Source organism: Oreochromis aureus, linkage group 5 (genome assembly GCF_013358895.1).
Source record: "Oreochromis aureus strain Israel breed Guangdong linkage group 5, ZZ_aureus, whole genome shotgun sequence".
NCBI lineage: Eukaryota > Metazoa > Chordata > Actinopteri > Cichliformes > Cichlidae > Oreochromis > Oreochromis aureus.
In genome coordinates this window covers 10,449,618-10,466,549 of record NC_052946.1, presented here as the reverse complement: position 1 = coordinate 10,466,549, position 16,932 = coordinate 10,449,618, and the positions used below count along the sequence as shown (strand labels likewise).

The 16,932-nt window shown below is 43.1% G+C and overlaps 2 protein-coding genes across 4 annotated transcripts in view; one reads left to right on the top strand and one right to left on the bottom strand.

Annotated features, from left to right (window-relative positions):
* Nucleotides 1–12,166, top strand: part of ncoa3 (nuclear receptor coactivator 3) — a 32,016-nt gene extending 19,850 nt beyond the window's left edge. For 2 of the 3 annotated variants that reach the window (XM_031733055.2, XM_039612403.1), the window contains 19 exons: nt 1,130–1,230; nt 1,452–1,626; nt 1,762–1,953; nt 2,770–2,856; nt 4,283–4,426; nt 4,832–4,979; nt 5,074–5,627; nt 6,255–7,234; nt 7,349–7,466; nt 7,577–7,813; nt 8,010–8,222; nt 8,359–8,476; nt 8,614–8,779; nt 8,902–9,267; nt 9,423–9,518; nt 9,622–9,853; nt 9,943–10,135; nt 10,260–10,455; nt 10,547–12,166. In XM_031733055.2, the coding sequence (XP_031588915.1) occupies nt 1,130–1,230; nt 1,452–1,626; nt 1,762–1,953; nt 2,770–2,856; nt 4,283–4,426; nt 4,832–4,979; nt 5,074–5,627; nt 6,255–7,234; nt 7,349–7,466; nt 7,577–7,813; nt 8,010–8,222; nt 8,359–8,476; nt 8,614–8,779; nt 8,902–9,267; nt 9,423–9,518; nt 9,622–9,853; nt 9,943–10,135; nt 10,260–10,455; nt 10,547–10,558 (4,328 nt within the window). In that variant the 3' untranslated portion in view covers nt 10,559–12,166. The remainder of the gene's footprint in view (nt 1–1,129; nt 1,231–1,451; nt 1,627–1,761; nt 1,954–2,769; nt 2,857–4,282; nt 4,427–4,831; nt 4,980–5,073; nt 5,628–6,254; nt 7,235–7,348; nt 7,467–7,576; nt 7,814–8,009; nt 8,223–8,358; nt 8,477–8,613; nt 8,780–8,901; nt 9,268–9,422; nt 9,519–9,621; nt 9,854–9,942; nt 10,136–10,259; nt 10,456–10,546) is intronic. The other variant, XM_039612404.1, reaches the window with a different exon arrangement.
* Nucleotides 12,167–15,299: 3,133 nt separating this feature from the next.
* Nucleotides 15,300–16,616, bottom strand: id1 (inhibitor of DNA binding 1, HLH protein). The gene is made up of 2 exons (XM_031733054.2): nt 16,143–16,616; nt 15,300–15,890 (listed from the first exon to the last, which is right to left on the bottom strand). Exons 1-2 carry the CDS (start codon nt 16,497–16,499, stop codon nt 15,855–15,857), a joined length of 393 nt encoding a protein of 130 aa, XP_031588914.1. The 5' UTR covers nt 16,500–16,616; the 3' UTR covers nt 15,300–15,854.
* Between the last annotated feature and the right edge of the window lie 316 nt (nt 16,617–16,932).

The window sequence follows — 16,932 nt, the reverse complement described above, 5'->3', positions numbered from 1 at the left end:
TAAGGATTGTCAAGTACGCTGCTGCAGGACAGATGATGCCAGTGATAAAGTAGTGTGTTTGGTTCATGGCCAGGCCACCTCAGACTGACAGCCAGTTTGGCTGTTTGTATCGCTGGGGGTAAATGAACACCAGTAATTGAGACCAATCCTTGGTGGTCATGGCTCAAGGCTGTAAGTGACAGTGTGTATCTGTTAGTGCCAAACCCTGTTTCTCTCTGGGAGACTAATGGTACTAGAGACTCAGAAATCAGCCCTTATAGAAAGGCACTCCTATCTCAAAGCTATTTTTTTAATCATTTTTGCAGATTTTACACAATTAAATACACAGAAGTGAATAACTTCCTCCAAATGTTTTTAGCCTGGTTGAGATTACATCTGTTAGGATAAGTGGGTAAAGAAGAAAGCGAGCAATCATATTGGAATGTACCCAGAGGGTCACAGCTGGCTACTGTGGGTCCTGGCGTTGTGCAGCCAGGTTACCATAGTTACAGGATAAGAATGATGGAGGGGCCTCTCCGTTTTTCTTCTCTTTTCTGACTGTTGTCTATTTAACACACCTTTCCCCACCCCAACCCTTGTTTACACGTCTTCATCTTTAGGGTCAGTTTCCTTGTTTTGTTATGTTTTGTTTTTCATTTAGGTCAGCAACTGCTGTCTCATCTCTTCTTGTACAGCTACTGAAAGTTTGAAATAGCGTTAAATCCAGTGGCATACAGTTTCACATCTTGCTTGTGTTCCAAGTGACCCAGCTATATAGAGTGGTATCTAACAAAGCCTCAGACACATGCTGATTTTAAAAATAGAAAGGCATGCCAACCATGCAGTCATGACTTGTGCTGCCCTCTGGTGGCCAGAAAACATATTTAATATACTGTGAGTAATTATACAGAGACTGATATGTTTTTAGGTTGTTTGTTTTTTTGTAATTTTAGATTATCACTTAGTATGATGTACAAAAAAAAGAAAAGAAAAAGTTGTTGTACTACATGGGGAAAATACACAGGTCATGCACCAAGTTGTCCCAAGAATTCAAACTAATCTTGTTGATTTACACAGTGGAAGTTATTTTCAACAGAACTGCAAAATTATTATCGTTACCAACAGTGCAGTGTGCCTCATTTGTTTTCAGGAAAGAGTTCTTGCAGTGATGACGATGTTCAGAAGGCGGATGTTTCCTCCACTGGTCAAGGGGTCATTGACAAGGACCATCTGGGGCCACTGCTCCTACAGGTCAGTTTGGGGACGATCACTCGGGGGCAAAAGAGTAACACCAATTAGCTCCCCCTCCATATGTTGGATCTGTGCTTTGTTGACATGTAGTTGATAAAAATGTCTCAGCTGGTTTCTTTTTAGACGGACAAAGCAGTAATAATTTAAAAAAACTAATGTTATTTGCATTGACGGGCCTTCACTCCATTTGGCTCTCCTTTCTTCTGCCCTTGCTCTTTTAGGCCTTGGACGGCTTTCTCTTTGTAGTTAACCGGGAGGGCAGCATTGTATTTGTATCGGACAATGTGACCCAGTACCTGCAGTACAAGCAGGAGGAGCTGATCAACACCAGCGTGTACAATATCATCCATGACGAGGACCGAGAGGAGTTTCACAAGAATCTCCCCAAGTCTAATGGTGAGACACGAGTGTTTTTATTATGTTTGTGCAAACACATTTAAGATACATAAAAAAATAATAACACACACATAAATGATGGATCACTTGCACATGTGGTTAAAGAGTTATCTGCATCTTTTTTTTGCATCACAGCACCCAATGGAGCATCGTGGGGTGGAGAGGCACCTCGTCAGAAGAGCCACACGTTCAACTGTCGCATGCTGGTCAACTATGTTCACGGTCAGACTCATGGACTGCCAGAAGAAAGAGCGGGAGGCCAACGCTATGAGACTATGCAATGTTTTGCTCTCACTCAGCCCCGGGCCATGATGGAGGAGGGAGATGGCAAGTCATTGTTTATAAGCTTGTTTTGTTTTTCTAGTATTAGAGCCACATTAAGAAAATAAATAATAATAAGTGTCCATTTTTAGACTAAAGTCAAAATTTTGAGATTACACTCAAATTAATATTTTGGTAAAAAGTCAAAATTTGAAGATTACAGTTGTTGTTTCAAGCCAAACAATTGCCACGGCTCCTATACTCTCTACAAATTGCATTGTGTAGATGAGTTAGTGAAACTATTTGATCAGCTGTCTTATTGTGTCTTGTGACATACATCCTCTTTATTGCACAAGGGTGTAACCATCGGTATCTTTCCATCTGTCTACTGCCAGACATGTGAAGTTTGTGTGGGTTTTTCTTTTTCCCTTCTGACCACATTCAGCTTTCTGCACCATCTTTAACATCCTTATGTTTATCACCACATTGTGTTTATTTGCTTATCATTATTATTATTTGCTTATTTTCATCATCTCATCTAAACAAGGCGTTTTGTAGAGGGTATAGCAGTCGTGGCAGTTTCTTGGAACAACAGCTGTAATCTCCACATTTCGAGTTTTTTCTCAGAATCTCGACTTTATTCTCAAAATAATCTTTTTTTTTTTTTTCTTCTTAATGTAGCCCAAATACTCATTCGTACCATACATTTATGTTTAAAATTTGTGGTTTAAAAACAGATGTACTTTCATTACCTTTTGCCTTATTTGGCTTCCTCTTAAATATTCCAAACGGTTCTGTATCCATAAACAAAATAGTAACCGTCCAGTTCTGCCTCCACTGTAGTTACATGAGGATTTAACATGGCGCTGTCTCTTTCCTCAGATTTGCAGTCATGTATGATATGTGTGGCACGACGCATCACTGCAGTAGAGAGGACAGAGAGGTTTAGCACTCGTCATGAACTATCTGGTAAGTGTTTGCTGTATGACGTGTAATGGAGACACCTGAGAATTAAAAAAAATAAAATAAAATAAAAATTAAGTACATTTGGGAGAAAAAGGCTTTTTAACCAGCTATAGCGGGAAGGCTTATATTATTTTTCATACTGTGAGTTTCTTTGTGTTTGTCTGTGTGTCATCGTGGAACACATACTGGAGCAAGACCTAGCACAAAGGCCGCTCGAACACTTTTGCAGCTCTTGTTTGTGCAATAGCATTGCAGTCATGCAGAGTATACTCACAAAGCTTGTGTGTAGCTAAAAATAAAACATAGTTGTTATTGTTTTTCACATAGTGAGCCTGTCTCTGTGCGAGTGTAATTTTGGCTAAATTTGGCCGTGGAGACCCAGACTGCAGCAGGAATTACCACAATCTCTGAATATGTCTGTCTGTGGACAGATTTAGTCAACAGGAGACTGTCACAGCTGTAAAACAGACACACACTCTACTGCTTCAGTTAGTTGACATCAAAGTGATTGTGATCTGATGAGATCTTTTTAATGTTTTTTGGTTTCTACAGCTCTACAGCAAACAGGAACTACAAAAGTTTTTTTTTTCCGTGTCATGCACTATTCTTCCATGATTTCTGGCAATATAAGGCACATGAAGAATTGGTCAGTTCAAGCTTTATGGTGCTAGAAACATCCATGGATTTGATAGCAACAAACAGTTGCTGCAGATTTGTCAGCTGCACATCCATGATGTGACTCTCCAGTTTCACCACATGCCAAAGATGCTCTGTTGGGCTGAGATCTGGGGACTGTGAAGGTCATATGAGTACAGTGACCTTCTTGTCATGTTCAAGAAACCAGTTTGACATGATTTGAACTTTGTGACATGGCACATGCTGGAAGCAGCCATCAGAATACGGGTACGCTGTGGTCATAAAATGACAGACTATTTCAGGCCATTCTCTGTAAACCCTAGAGATAGTTGTGTGGGAAAATCCCAGTAAAACATCAGTTTCTAAATTACTCAGACCAGGCCATCTGGCACCCACAACCATGTTACATTCAGAGTTACTCAATCGACCTTTCTTCTCCATTCTGATGCTTGGTTTGAAATTCAGCAAGTTGTTTTGACCATATCCAAATGTGTAATGAGTTTACATGGACAATGCAATGAGTTCATTGTCACTGGCTGTTTAGCTGTACGTGGGGTACACAATGCAGTGGTCGTGTTTTGTTAAGCACAGCAGCTGTGCATAACAAAATTATTGTAAATTTAATGAATATTATAAATGATGTAGGTGGTGCTACAGAATGAATCCACCCATGTCACAAATATGAACAGTTAGGCAGTGTCATTTAGAAATGTCTGCATTATATAAACATGGACTAGACCGAAAGCTTCTTTCTCCTCAACACCACTAGCTCACTTGGGATTTTCTGTTGTAGGTAAACTGATTGAAATTGAACAGCAGAACTCTCTTCACACGACCATGCGCCCAGGGTGGGAAGACCTGGTTAGACGCTGCTTGCAGATGTTCATCCATCGAAGTGAGGGACAGCCGTGGTCCTTCAAACGCCACTACCAAGATGGTATGCATTTCTGATTCTACATTACTATATATGTATGCAGTAACATCTTTTGTTTGGTTGCTCTTAGACATGTCATCTTATTACAATCTTTGTTTTGTAGGTTAAGGCTCCTTGTATATAAATAAAAGGGTAACAACACTAATATCAATCTTACTCTAGCAAAAGACATGAGCTATGTAGCTCAACTTTCTGGGGTGTATAGCTATTGACCATGCAGGGTGCCTTGGCCATAGTGAACAGTGAATGATCTCTATGCTGACCTTATAATATTAAAGGTCTTGCTGAAGAGGGGACTGTATGGCAGCTGGTTTATTACCTATGGATGTTTTAATATTTGTAGTAATTTTTTTGTCAGCTATTTTGGAGGAGTGACATTATTTTCTCTCTTCTTTTTTCTTGCTCCAGCTTTCCATAATGGCCATGCGGAGACACCGCTTTACCGGTTCTCACTCTCAGATGGAACCCCTGTCACAGCTCAAACAAGAAGTGACCTCTGCAGGAATCCCAGCACAAATGAACCGCACTCTTTCCTCTCCACACACCTGCTGCAAAGGTGCAAATTGTCTAATGAACAATATGATTTCATCATCTGTTTCATTCCTTTCTACAGCTTAATCATTGTTCTGTTTTCATTTGTATTTTTGTAGGGAGCATAATGGTTATCGGGGGAACCGTGGTGGTGGCATGAGGCCTCAGACCATGGGTATGAACAACCCCAACCAACAGATGAACATGGGCCCAGGAGGTGGGATGGCCATGAACAGGGGCTATGGTATGACTGAGCAGGGCAACGTGCCACAAAGAGGAGTGCCGCCGTACACTGGGGGCAACCGGATGAATCCGATGAATCAAATGAGTCCCATCCATCATTCTATGCATCAAATCAATTCCATGCATCAGATGAACAACATGGGTCATATGAATCAGATGAATTCCATACATCCAATAAATTCCCCCATGAACTCAATGAACCAAATGGGGTCCATGAATCAGATGGGCCATCATGGTATGCATCAGCAGCAACAGCAGCAGCACCAGCATCAGCAGATGGCCCCGTTCCATGGACCTGGAGGTGGACCTGCAGGTGCAGGGTATGGGATGGGAATGACGAGCCCTCCCCAAGCCAGTCCAGGGATAAATTGTCCTCCGCACAACGTCATGGGTTCACCCAGAGTCCGAGGTAGCCCCTTCTCTCCTGGAGGTATGAGCCAACTATTTTGAAACAGCCAAATTTAATACAAAATTGAATATAGTGGTATGAAAAAATATTCCCCCCATTCCTGATGTTGTTGTTGTTGTTGTTTTGTTTTTTGTATATTTCTCACACTTGCATGTTTCAAATTAATTATTTAAAAAAAATCAAACAAGGATAACTACACTAAATACAAAATGCAGTTTTTAAATAATGATTTCATTCATTAAAACTCAGTAAAATTGACCCAAACCTACCTAGCACCATGTGAAAAAAGTAATATTCTCCATAAATCATGAATTCACGGTGATAAGCCACATTTTTTGGAAAGCTGTGTTCAGTTTCACCAGCCACACCCAGGCCTGATTACAGCCAGACCTGTTGAGTCAAGAAGTCGCTTAAACAGAATCTGCCTAACAAATTGAAACAGGCTAAAAGATTGCAAAAAGCAACACATCATGAACTGTAGGCCTCACTTGCTCCGGTTTAGGTTTACTGGGCCAATTAGTTTTTCATATAGGGCCAGGAAAGAAGAAATCAGCTTGTTAACTGTACTTTAGTTATAAATAGTTAAAACTTTTTTTTTTTATTCGGTGTGTGTGTTCAGTAGATTTACTCTGGTTGTGTCCTTTGTAGGTATGAACTCTCCCATGAGCTCCACTCATGCTGGTAACTCAGGAGGTGGAGGAGGAGCTACCACCTTCTCCAGCAACTCATTGAATGCCCTTCAAGCCATTAGTGAGGGAGTGGGCAATCCAATGCCTTCCCCACTCACTTCTCCTCCTCCTCACAAGCCCGACAGCTCCCCAAGCATCAACTCTACCAATCAAGCAGCAGGGGGACCCTGTAAACCTTCCCTCCCAGCCTACTCGGACTCCAGGAGCCCAGGCAGCTCACTGGGGACTGGTGGAGAGCAGCAGTCTCAGCAGCACCCACACACCCCCACCAGTGAGGGCCCTCCTGACAAGCCAGACAGTCAGGCCAGCAGAGAGGCAAGTCTGGGTGCGGGAGAATCCAACAGACGGGTTCCCGACACAAAGTGCCACAAGAAGCTTTTGCAGCTCCTCACCTCTCCTACAGATGAGTTGGTTCCATCCAATCACACAGCAAGCTCCGGGCCCAGCTCCACACCTGAGAGTAAAGACGCAACAGCTGGTGTCACCAGTCCCTCGTCCTCTACGGGAGTGTCATCCTCTACGAACGGCAATCATGCTGCTGTTTCCTCCTCTGGTAGCACAGGAAATGTAAATAACCAGTCACTGCAGGAAAAACACAAGATTCTCCACAAGCTCCTGCAGAATGGGAATACTCCTGATGAAGTGGCTCGCATCACAGCTGAGGCCACAGGAAAGAGCAGCTTGGATTCTGGGGCACCAGAGCCAGGGCCTGCCACCAGTGGAGTGGGTAGGGGGTCAGAATCAAAGCAGGAGCAGCACAGCCCTAAGAAGGAGAAGCCCAATGCTCTCCTTCACTACCTCCTCAATAAGGATGACTCTAAAGAAGTGGGGGAGATAAAACCAAAGGATCTGGATGGGAAAGGTGCTCAGGGGCCAGGGGTCACCAGCTCTGATCACCATAGCATAGAAAGCAAGGTCAAGTTAGAGCCAGCTGATGAGGTAGGGCTTTGGCTCAAAATCTCTCTTGCATACATGTTCTCAAATACATCATCTTCTCAGACATTGTTTCTGATCCTTCCTGTTTTTTGGTTGTTGTTTTTTTTCATGGTTCAGACCCTGGAGACCATTCTAGGTGTTCCCAGGAACAACCCCGGCTTCTTCCCTGACTCAGATCCCAGAGCTGGAAAGGAAACTGGAAACAAACAGGGAAATATTCCAGACAGTTTACACGGTACGTCAGTCAGTATAATCAAGTGCATCATGTGATTTGACTCTAGTTCTGAGCAGTAATACACAGAAGAGTGTGAAGGGACCTTAAACCTGGTGTTGTATTTGTTTCAGATGCAGAGAGAGCCTCCATTCTTCCAAGTTCGCGTGTTGCCTATCAAAGAGCCTTGTCCTTGGATTCTAAACCCATGAGCGGAGAGGGAGGAATGGGAGGCGGTCTGGCCACAAGAAGAAATATTTCCTCTTCCACAATGGTCAAACAAGAGAACATGGACGTTCCAATCCGAGGAGCTGTGCCTAATGGCTATCCTGCAGGCATGGGTGTGTGTCCACCAAGAGGCAATCCTACAAGTAACTTAAGCATTTACTTCCTAAAATGTCTAATATCTCCAAGTTTTCTCTAAATACCTGTGTCCAACAGAATAAACTGCATGAGAACATTTTTTGAGTTCTAGTTACTTTAACACCACCTTTAAAGCACAGAAGCTACTCCCTTGACTGACAACACCCATTAATGAAACACTGTATATTTTCCTATGTTATTCAGGAGGCATGGGCAGAGGCATAGGTATTCCTCAGCGGCCTCCCATGGCAGGGCCAGGGGAATGGGGGATGGCGAGATCCAGCGGCAGCCCTGTAGCTGGACCAGGACACCCTGGCATGGGTCGCTCTGGTCCACTGGGAGGACCCTTAATAAACCGCTCCATCAGTGCACCGGGAAACACTAGATCTATGCTGCAGCAGCAGCTCATGGATATGGGTATGTCACGCGTCTCTGTTGTAGACTGAACCTAAAAAAATGCCCTTAATTTGTGTGCAACATACTAACATGACTATTTAAAAGCTTTCTGTTAAGTGCATTGTGAACCGTACATGCATTTCTATCATGTCTCTAGGTACCAGTGATGCTAATGTAGGCATGAGCCCTTTTTCTGGACACGGTCCCCCACCTCAGTCGCCCTCCTGGCCAGACTCTGCCATGGGAATGGAGAGACCACAGAATAACATAAACAGGTGACCCTTCTGCACAAATCCCACATTTATCTTCTCTTGTAATAGATGTCGAGCTGAGCTCAGCAGCTAACATTGTTAGACTCTGAAGGTGACATTTTGAAAACTTGTTGGTTATGTTTTTTTGGTTTGGTGTTTAGGGACCCATTTGCACACCCCCTGGAAGAACTGTTGGGGCCTCTGCCCAATAGTGAAGGGCCAAGTGACGAACTTGTAGACCAGTTGGACTCTCTACTCAAGGCCGCTGATGTCAGTACTCTTCAGGAAATAGACCGAGCTCTAGGCATCCCTGAAATCGTAGGCCAGGTAGGAGAGACACTTAAGTCATAAATTCACTAGTGCCATTGTTAGAACCACTTTTGGCTTAACATCCACAGGAGTTCTAGTAAAGTTTAGTCCACTAACAAACCAACATCTCTGTACGCCAGGCCCAGGGACCTGAGGGCCTTCAGCACAGCCAAGATCAAAGCCAGGGTCCATGCCCACCACCATCGGGGCCATTCCCAGGGCCTGATACCTCCTTAGGCATGGACCAAAAACCCATGTATGGCCAAGGCTACCCAGGCCCCCCCTCGATGGGCATGCAGCCTGGATATGGTGGCAACGCAATGCCAGGCCAGTCTCCTGGAACCTTCAGCCCCATGATGAATCAGATGGGGCAGCCAGGGGGTTTCCCTGGCATGGCAGGCATGGGGGGTATGGGCAACCCCCGCGCAAACATGCCAAGACCTCGCATGATGACTGCCAACAAGCCTCTGAGACTTCAACTACAGCAGAGACTACAAGGACAACAGGTAATCTCTCTATGACACACTTTTTCAAAGGTAGTCTTCCATGCTTCCAACTTGTTTCTTTGAAATCTGTCTTCTTGTGTGTTTGTTAAATATGGATGTGAAAAAATTAAGTATAAAAGAATAACAAGCTGTATTTATCTCATCTCACCCGGCAGTTTATGAACCAGGCACGACAAGCTGTGAAGATGGAAAGTACCCCTGGAGGAAACCCTGTCATACGCACAGGCATGCAACCTGGCATGGGTGGTCAGGTATGTAGACGGTACTTCATCTGTAATGTAGTGTGCATTCACTCGACACAGCACCAAAGCTCCAACTTATCTATTTAACGCTGAGCATTGCTGTTCCCTGCAGCCTGCTTTCCTGAGTGCCCAGGTGTTAGCTCAGCGCAGAGAGTTGCAGTTAAGAAGGCAGCGGATGATGATGATGATTCAGCAGCAGCAGCAGCAGCAGCAGGGTCAGGGGGCAGCAGGTACCTTCAGCCCTCCTCCTAATGTCACAGCACCAACAGGCATGGATAATCCAATGGGGGCCCCCCCCATGAACCAGCCTGGACAGCAGGCTTTCAACTATGGAGGCAACTACGGTGAGTTGACTGAGACACAGCCAGCTGTCTGTATCCTTTGTCATATCCTCCTGAAGTTTCACACTCAAAAACTGTTGCACTATTTGCAGGGATGAACCAGCAGGGGGACCCAGCCTTCATGACTCCAGGTTGCAGCCCACCAGGAAATATAATGCCAGGAAGAATGGGAGGTCCACCACAGAATGCAATGATGCCAGGAATGCAGGGAAATCCACAGGGAGGGCACTCATACCCATCTGGAGACTTGAAAGGATGGCCACAGGGTGGAATGCCACGTAACATGTATGCTGCATCAGGCTTCCTTTAGTCTTCAGTTGTTTAAGTATTACTTAACAGAAACATTGGTGAGCACTTCTCAAAATCAAGTTACAGAGGTAATTTACTTTTCATTTTTCTCCTTGTCTAGGTCCTATCCTCAACAGTTCCCCCAGCAGGGCAATCAGGGCCAGTTTGGACCCATGATGATGAACAACTCTATGGGGGGACCCGGGCCGGTCAGCGGGGCTGGTGCAGGACAGATGGCTCAAATGCCAGGACAGATGCAGGGTCAAATGGGAATGAACTCCATGGGGATGGGCCGAATGCCAATGGGACCTGACCAGGTGGATAATTTTAGGGTCTTACATGTGTTTCAGCTGCTGCTCGGAGGATTTCCGTTTGTAACTTTCTGTCTGCTTTGTGTGTTTTTTGCAGAAGTATTGCTGAGGACCTGTGGCTCATGACAGAATCCGGACCTTTCAGCTGTGGCAGATTTAGCTGAACAAGGAGAGGAACTGGACGCAGACGCACACACACATTCACCACACACACACACACACAGTAGAGTTCCCCCAGCATAAATTTTGACACAAAGACCTCAGCACAACATGCTGCTCGCCCGAGAGGGTGTGGGCTGCAAGGACAAATGATTTGTGCTAGGTTTCGTCCGCACACATGTATACAGAAATCCGATATGGCTGTGTGTTTGCACGTGCGTTTGTGTGTGACCTGAAGCTGTTGGGCAGTATTCAGCGTCACAGCCAGACTGCAGAACAGGACTACGGTACAACTGGCTGTGGCTGCACTTTACCACAAGGCTTCTGTTTCGGGGGTGAGAGATTGATGCAATATTTCTTCATTACAGCCTTACTAGAGATTCAATGCCTTCACAACAATGTTTTTTTTTTTTTTTCCTTATCCTTTGGATGCGCCTCATTCTAAAGTCATTGGAAGCTATAAGCACACAGTTTACTATGTTATGCAGATTGGAGCAATAACTCTTGCCTTTACGCTTTAGACTGTACCTGAGCATCATAATCTCTGTTATAAGCAAACAAATGGTACTGCAGTATTAGATGTCTCAAATGTTCTCTGTGAATATGAATTGTAAATATTCTACAATATATTATCAAACATGCTTTTTAAAGGCCCGTTCTTGCACAAAGTATGAGACCTGGTTGTATTTTTGTGTCCCATAGGTCAATGCTGATGTGATTGATTTCCTTTTTTTTTTTTTTTTTTTTTTTCATTTACAGAATGCTTTTTAATTTTTGAAACAAAACAAACAATAAGGTTATGTATTACATTTTTAGGCACTTTTTAACTTGCAACGAGTATCTGATGCGTTGAAGGTTTGAGCTTTGAGGCCCTCAGAAGTTTTAAGGGAGGCCGGTGAGAGTAAATTCATCTGGGCCGGGATATCAAGACTCCAAACCATCCGGTTTTTGTTGGGGGTTTTTGTGCGGGAAGCTGCTTGGGGATTTCTCTGCAGTACGGTTAAAGCAGGAATACATATTCCTCAATTCGCCCAACAAGCCTGGTTCTTGCAGTGTTCCCCCCTCCCAGGAGCAGCAGCAGCCTTGTCTGTCCAGCTTATGTTTTGTTTTTTTTAAATTGTTATCATTATTATTATTATTCACACCGTGTTCTGTTTCGACTGTTATCAGCTCGCTGAATCTACCTTTTCAACATGCGCAATCCAAAGATGTTTTTCCACATGTATAGTTTCTGAGGTTTCTGGTGTACATTTTTTACATTATCTGTTATATTATTCTGATGGTAAATGGGTACATATCATTGGATCTGTAAAAGCTTTGGATGGTTATGGACATGAGATGGGTTGTTCCACAGTGGGAAAGTGAGGTGCAGTGGGGAGAGGACTGGAAAAAAAAAAAAAACACGCATGTTTTGCTGTGATGTAGAAAAAAAAACAAAAAAAAAACATCCACTTTAAGACATATCAATATCTCATCTATTTTTCAGGAAACAACTTCATCTTATGTCCAGACTTTGTTACTTCAGGAGAAAAAGAAATAAAAAAAGAAATATCTTGAAGTTTGAATGAAGTGCAAAAAGAGGCAGGAGATCATTTGGTTTGTTTTTCTTTCTTTGGAGGTAAGATAAGCTGTTATTTTACAGGATGTATATTACAGATTTTTTTTTTTTTTTTTTTTTTTTTTTTTTTCTTCTCTGTTGATGTTGATATTGATATAAAATACAAATTTCTATTTAAACACTCCTGGCTCTGGCTCTCCAATTATTTACTGTTTATAAGCTGTGATGCCTGTGTGCAGTTCTCTACACGTCAGTAAATATCAGCGGGTGTGCTGCGTTGTCAGAATGATTAGTTTGATCGTACAAAACAGATGCGAGGAGGAGGGGCTCGTCTGCTGTCAAGTTACTGAAAATAAGACATGAAGGATTTGGTGTTCTGTTAGGCTTTTCTTTGAATTTCAGTATCACGCTCTAGTCAAGTAGAAAACCTGGAAACGGTTTCCACTTTGAGCATAAAGAAATAAAATATGTGGGCTTAGTGAGAGTTTTCTTTCTTAAATACTTAAGCTTCCTTTGGATGTTTGTATAGACTGACTCTTTGCATATTTATCAACATTCAGTTATTAATGTGCAATCTGCGTAAAGCAAAAATGCTTAATATTTCTAACAAAGTCTCAGTTTGTAGTTTCTGTGAAATGCTTTGGTGTAAAAGAGAATGGTGTTGGTTGAAGGAGCTGATCGATCTCTTGATGTCGATCTCTCAACTTTCTCAAGTTGTTCTGACCGGACAGGTAGTATGGAAACAGAGTGATATATACATATGAAATCACACTCCCTGCTTTGCTCGCTGAATTCTGTTGTTTAAAATAATTCATCCCAAAGTTCCTTCGTTACAGCAAGTTAAATTAAATTGTGTATCAAAGGGTGTAAATAAGTAGAGTCACGTGTAACTTGACAAAACAAAGCAAAATGTGACCAAAGAAACGAGTTAATGGAGTCAAAACTAATCTGAAATCAAAATACAAACAAAGAAAGTCAAATAAGTACACAAATGATCAACGCTGATCAGTCTGACAAGAAGAAACAAAGCTCTGGTGCAGAAGTGCGTACTGAGTTTGTAAAGTGTGCACATGTCTTTTTTTTAATATGTAGAAATGAAATCCCTGCATTTCTTTGTTTTTGAATCAAAACACCTGGGAGGTTTAGATGAGAGATGACTCTTTGGTTAAATTGTTATCATCTCATCCACAGCTGAAACATTAAGACACTAAGCCGCAGGAGAATACTGCTATATTTAAAGTATTACTGAAAAGAAACCAGTAAGTGGAAAACGGCCTGTAATTTCCCCTTATCTGCAGAAACTGAGCAAAACTTTTCATTTCTGCTAATGCACTGTAATATGTTCATAAACAAAGTGAGAGTGAGTGGTTCTGTTCTGCATCCTCATATTTTAATACTGATTCATGCAACACTTGGTGATCCTTTTTTGTTTTTAATTCTATAATTAGTCATGTTGACATGTTTTAAATTAAACATCACAGGTGTGGAATCAGTGGAGCAGTAAGTCAAAAGCACAGGTATAATGGAAAAGGGCAAATACTCGGAAACAATCGAGTAAAGTTCATTTATCGCAGTACAGTAAGCTCCTTCGTCTCGAAAAACACGCCATACTGTAAATGTGATAGCTGTAATGTTTACCACACGATGGCGCTGTTGTCTTCCTCTATCATCCTTGACACACGCACACAGCGGATAACCAAGACTTGCAATGTTTTTCATGCTCGCCAGAGGGCGCTAACTACCAGCGGGAGTTGGAGGCGGGGGGATAATGATGATGATTTATGTTTATTGACTCTGGGATTAAAATGATAATTGTTATTAAGACTGAGGCCAAAATCCTCGACACAGTCCCGACTGGATTTAACGGTAATTAAAAAAAAATCGAGAGCAAAGTACAAACTTCTTATAGAGGCTGCCCGGCCACAGAGATAATATTACACGTGTTTAACAGTTTAACTGCTAAGTAATATCATAAATGATGGAAAAAAGTGTTAAATAAGTCCACTCGTGGAAGCTTCTCCTAGAACTAAAACAGTGTAGTTGGTTTCCCCCCCTTCTTTTCTTTCCTCTTTTAAGTATATATAGCAAACTTATGGCATACGACTGTACTGTGGGAATCTCTATCCGACAAACTCTCTCTGTCTCTCCCCCTCCCTCTCTCTCTCTCTCTCTCTCTCGGTGTTGGCGTGGTTCCCGGCCCATCTGCGGCCTGGCCTGTGGATTACTGTTTGTTAATGTTTCAATCAGCTGTGTGTTGAGGAATGTGGAGCTATTTAACCTGAACTTCCCCAGGTGTGCCGAGGCGCCGCTCAGTCTGGGCCCCGCCGCCCTCCCCTGCCCTTGGCACAAAGCTATCACACAAACACAATCACACACTGGCCACGCCGGGGCTGCAGCTGTGCGCATCGCACCGCAGGGAAATGGGAAAAACATTGCACCAGGGAGACAGAATAAATCTTATAACGAATCGCCTCGCCAAAGCCATTTAACTCCTGCGGTGCCGGCAGATTTTTATTTTTTCGACTGCTGATTTACACGATAACATATTGAAACACCATATTTAAATGGATGTTTTATGTAGTGAAGAAAAGCCTTTTGTTTTTATTTATTTGATTTTATTTTCTAATCAATGGGTTGGCTTATCTTTGCCACAAAATTCGACACATGTGGGGGGAATAAATGAAAACCTTCGACAGAACATGTGTGTCACTAATGCGTGGTTTTAATTTAAAGTTTATGTCAAGACTTTATCTGTCAGGATATTTAAATGTGTAGATTTAAAGTGTGACTTCCTCTTGTAATGTGATGCTTTAATGGCTTATAGTGAGTCAAATTACCCATTAAACTGGCTGTGAACCAGTATGTTTACCACCAGCTTTGGTTTTTACGTTACTTGAAAGTAGGTGTAGCACTTTTCCGTGACAACTAGTTTACACTCTCCTAAATAAGAATATATGAGTGTACTCGTGTGATTAATTGGAATGCTAATAAGGCTTTAAAGGTCATCATAGCGTAATCACCATGCAGTGTTATTTTTCACAGTTACAGCTCCCAGCAACGAAACCTCCCCAGGTATAGCATGTGAGTCAGATACCTTCTCACTCCCGCACACAGACACAGTGAGACAGAGGGATCTTGTTCAAAAATAATGATCTTGTTTTAATAAAAACACCAAATAATGTACATTGTAAGAAAACAATATCTTCACATATTGTGGCATTGTAATATACAATACAGTTTGTCGCTCAGGAATCTGAGAAATTAACTTTTTTTTCTTTTTAAATCTTTTACAAAAAATGTTGAATCCTCTACATGGTTTACACAAGATACAAAGAGCAGTAACAGAAATCTTTAGCTTTCTTTAGAAACTCTGCAAGCAACGGGCGATGCCGGTTGCGCTGAACTTCTCTTGGTCCCCTGGCTAACCCAGTCTATATCTGGACACTCTCTGCTCATCTTCCTCTCGTCTCGTGGCCCTCTTATAAATCGAGAACCGTTAAGTGACAAAAGTGAGGCTCTTCGCCGCAGAATGTCCACACAACTTGTTATCTAACACTGGGAGTACGAAACGTCCCTACACAGTTCAAGGTTGTAATTCTTGATGCGGTTCGAGAAGTCACATCAAGTAGCCTTGTTCATCCCCTCGCTGTGGTTGATGTGATGTGATGGGGCGATGCTCCAAGAGCTCTTAACGACACATGATCCTGTCATCTGAGCATCCGTTCTGCGGGAAGAAGAAAGTAGGTTGATTAGTACAACGCCGGTATACATATATATATATATATATATATTTACACTTTTTTTTAAAAGCACATGAGTTGTTATCCATGCGCAAATTGAGCTTTTACGCACAGGCTTGCAAACTTTACGCACCCGTACCGACACTTATATGCATGTTTTTATCTGAATGCATGCAGGTCTGTTTGGACTATCGCCCATTCGCTGATTCATTCAGTATGAGTGGCGAGATATTTACCTCCACTGAGATGCTTGCAAGCTCCGCGTTCAGAGTGGTAAGCGGCGTGCGGGGCACGCTGCTGACGGTGTGCTGGCGGCTCTTCTCCGGCTCGTCCAGCTCGACCTGCAGGTCCCAGATGTAGTCAATGACATGTTGCAAGATCTCCACTTTGCTAGCCTTCTTGTTTGTGGGCAGAGTGGGCACGAGCTCCTTCAGTTTGCTGTAGCAGCTGTTCATGTCCTGGAGGAATACGCTCATCTGCTCGTCCAGCAGCGGGATCTTGCACTTGGAGATGGTCAGGCTCTGATCGGACAGGCAGCGCACCACGTCCTCGCCTTTGCTCTTCAGGGCACAGGTAGATCCGACAACCTTCATCTTGATTAGTGTAGCTTCCAAAAATGACGAGTAAGAGAAAGAAGAGTTGTTGGGTTGGTCTCCTTTTTCAGGGATGATAGCAACACAATGTTGACAGTTCGCAACACCCACATGGGCAAACCTCCCCGGCTTTATAAGAAAGTAGAAGCCAGAGGCGGGGCCGAATCGTCCGGTTTGAAGGCGGACGGCCAATGGGGCAGCTGCGTTTGTATTGATGGAGGCGGTTCAAAACTTCTCTCTCAGCCAGTGACAGCGCTCGGCTGGTTATCGGGATTTACAATCTGTTTGAGGGATGGCGTTACAAATGGAAACAAATGTGTGTCTTTTATGGGTAATATGTGGGAATCCAGCTGTCCACGGCTTGGGGACTCTGCAGGTGTAGATTGCCTGGGGACAGTCAAAGGGTGGTGAATAGTTGGGTATGCGCTGTGAG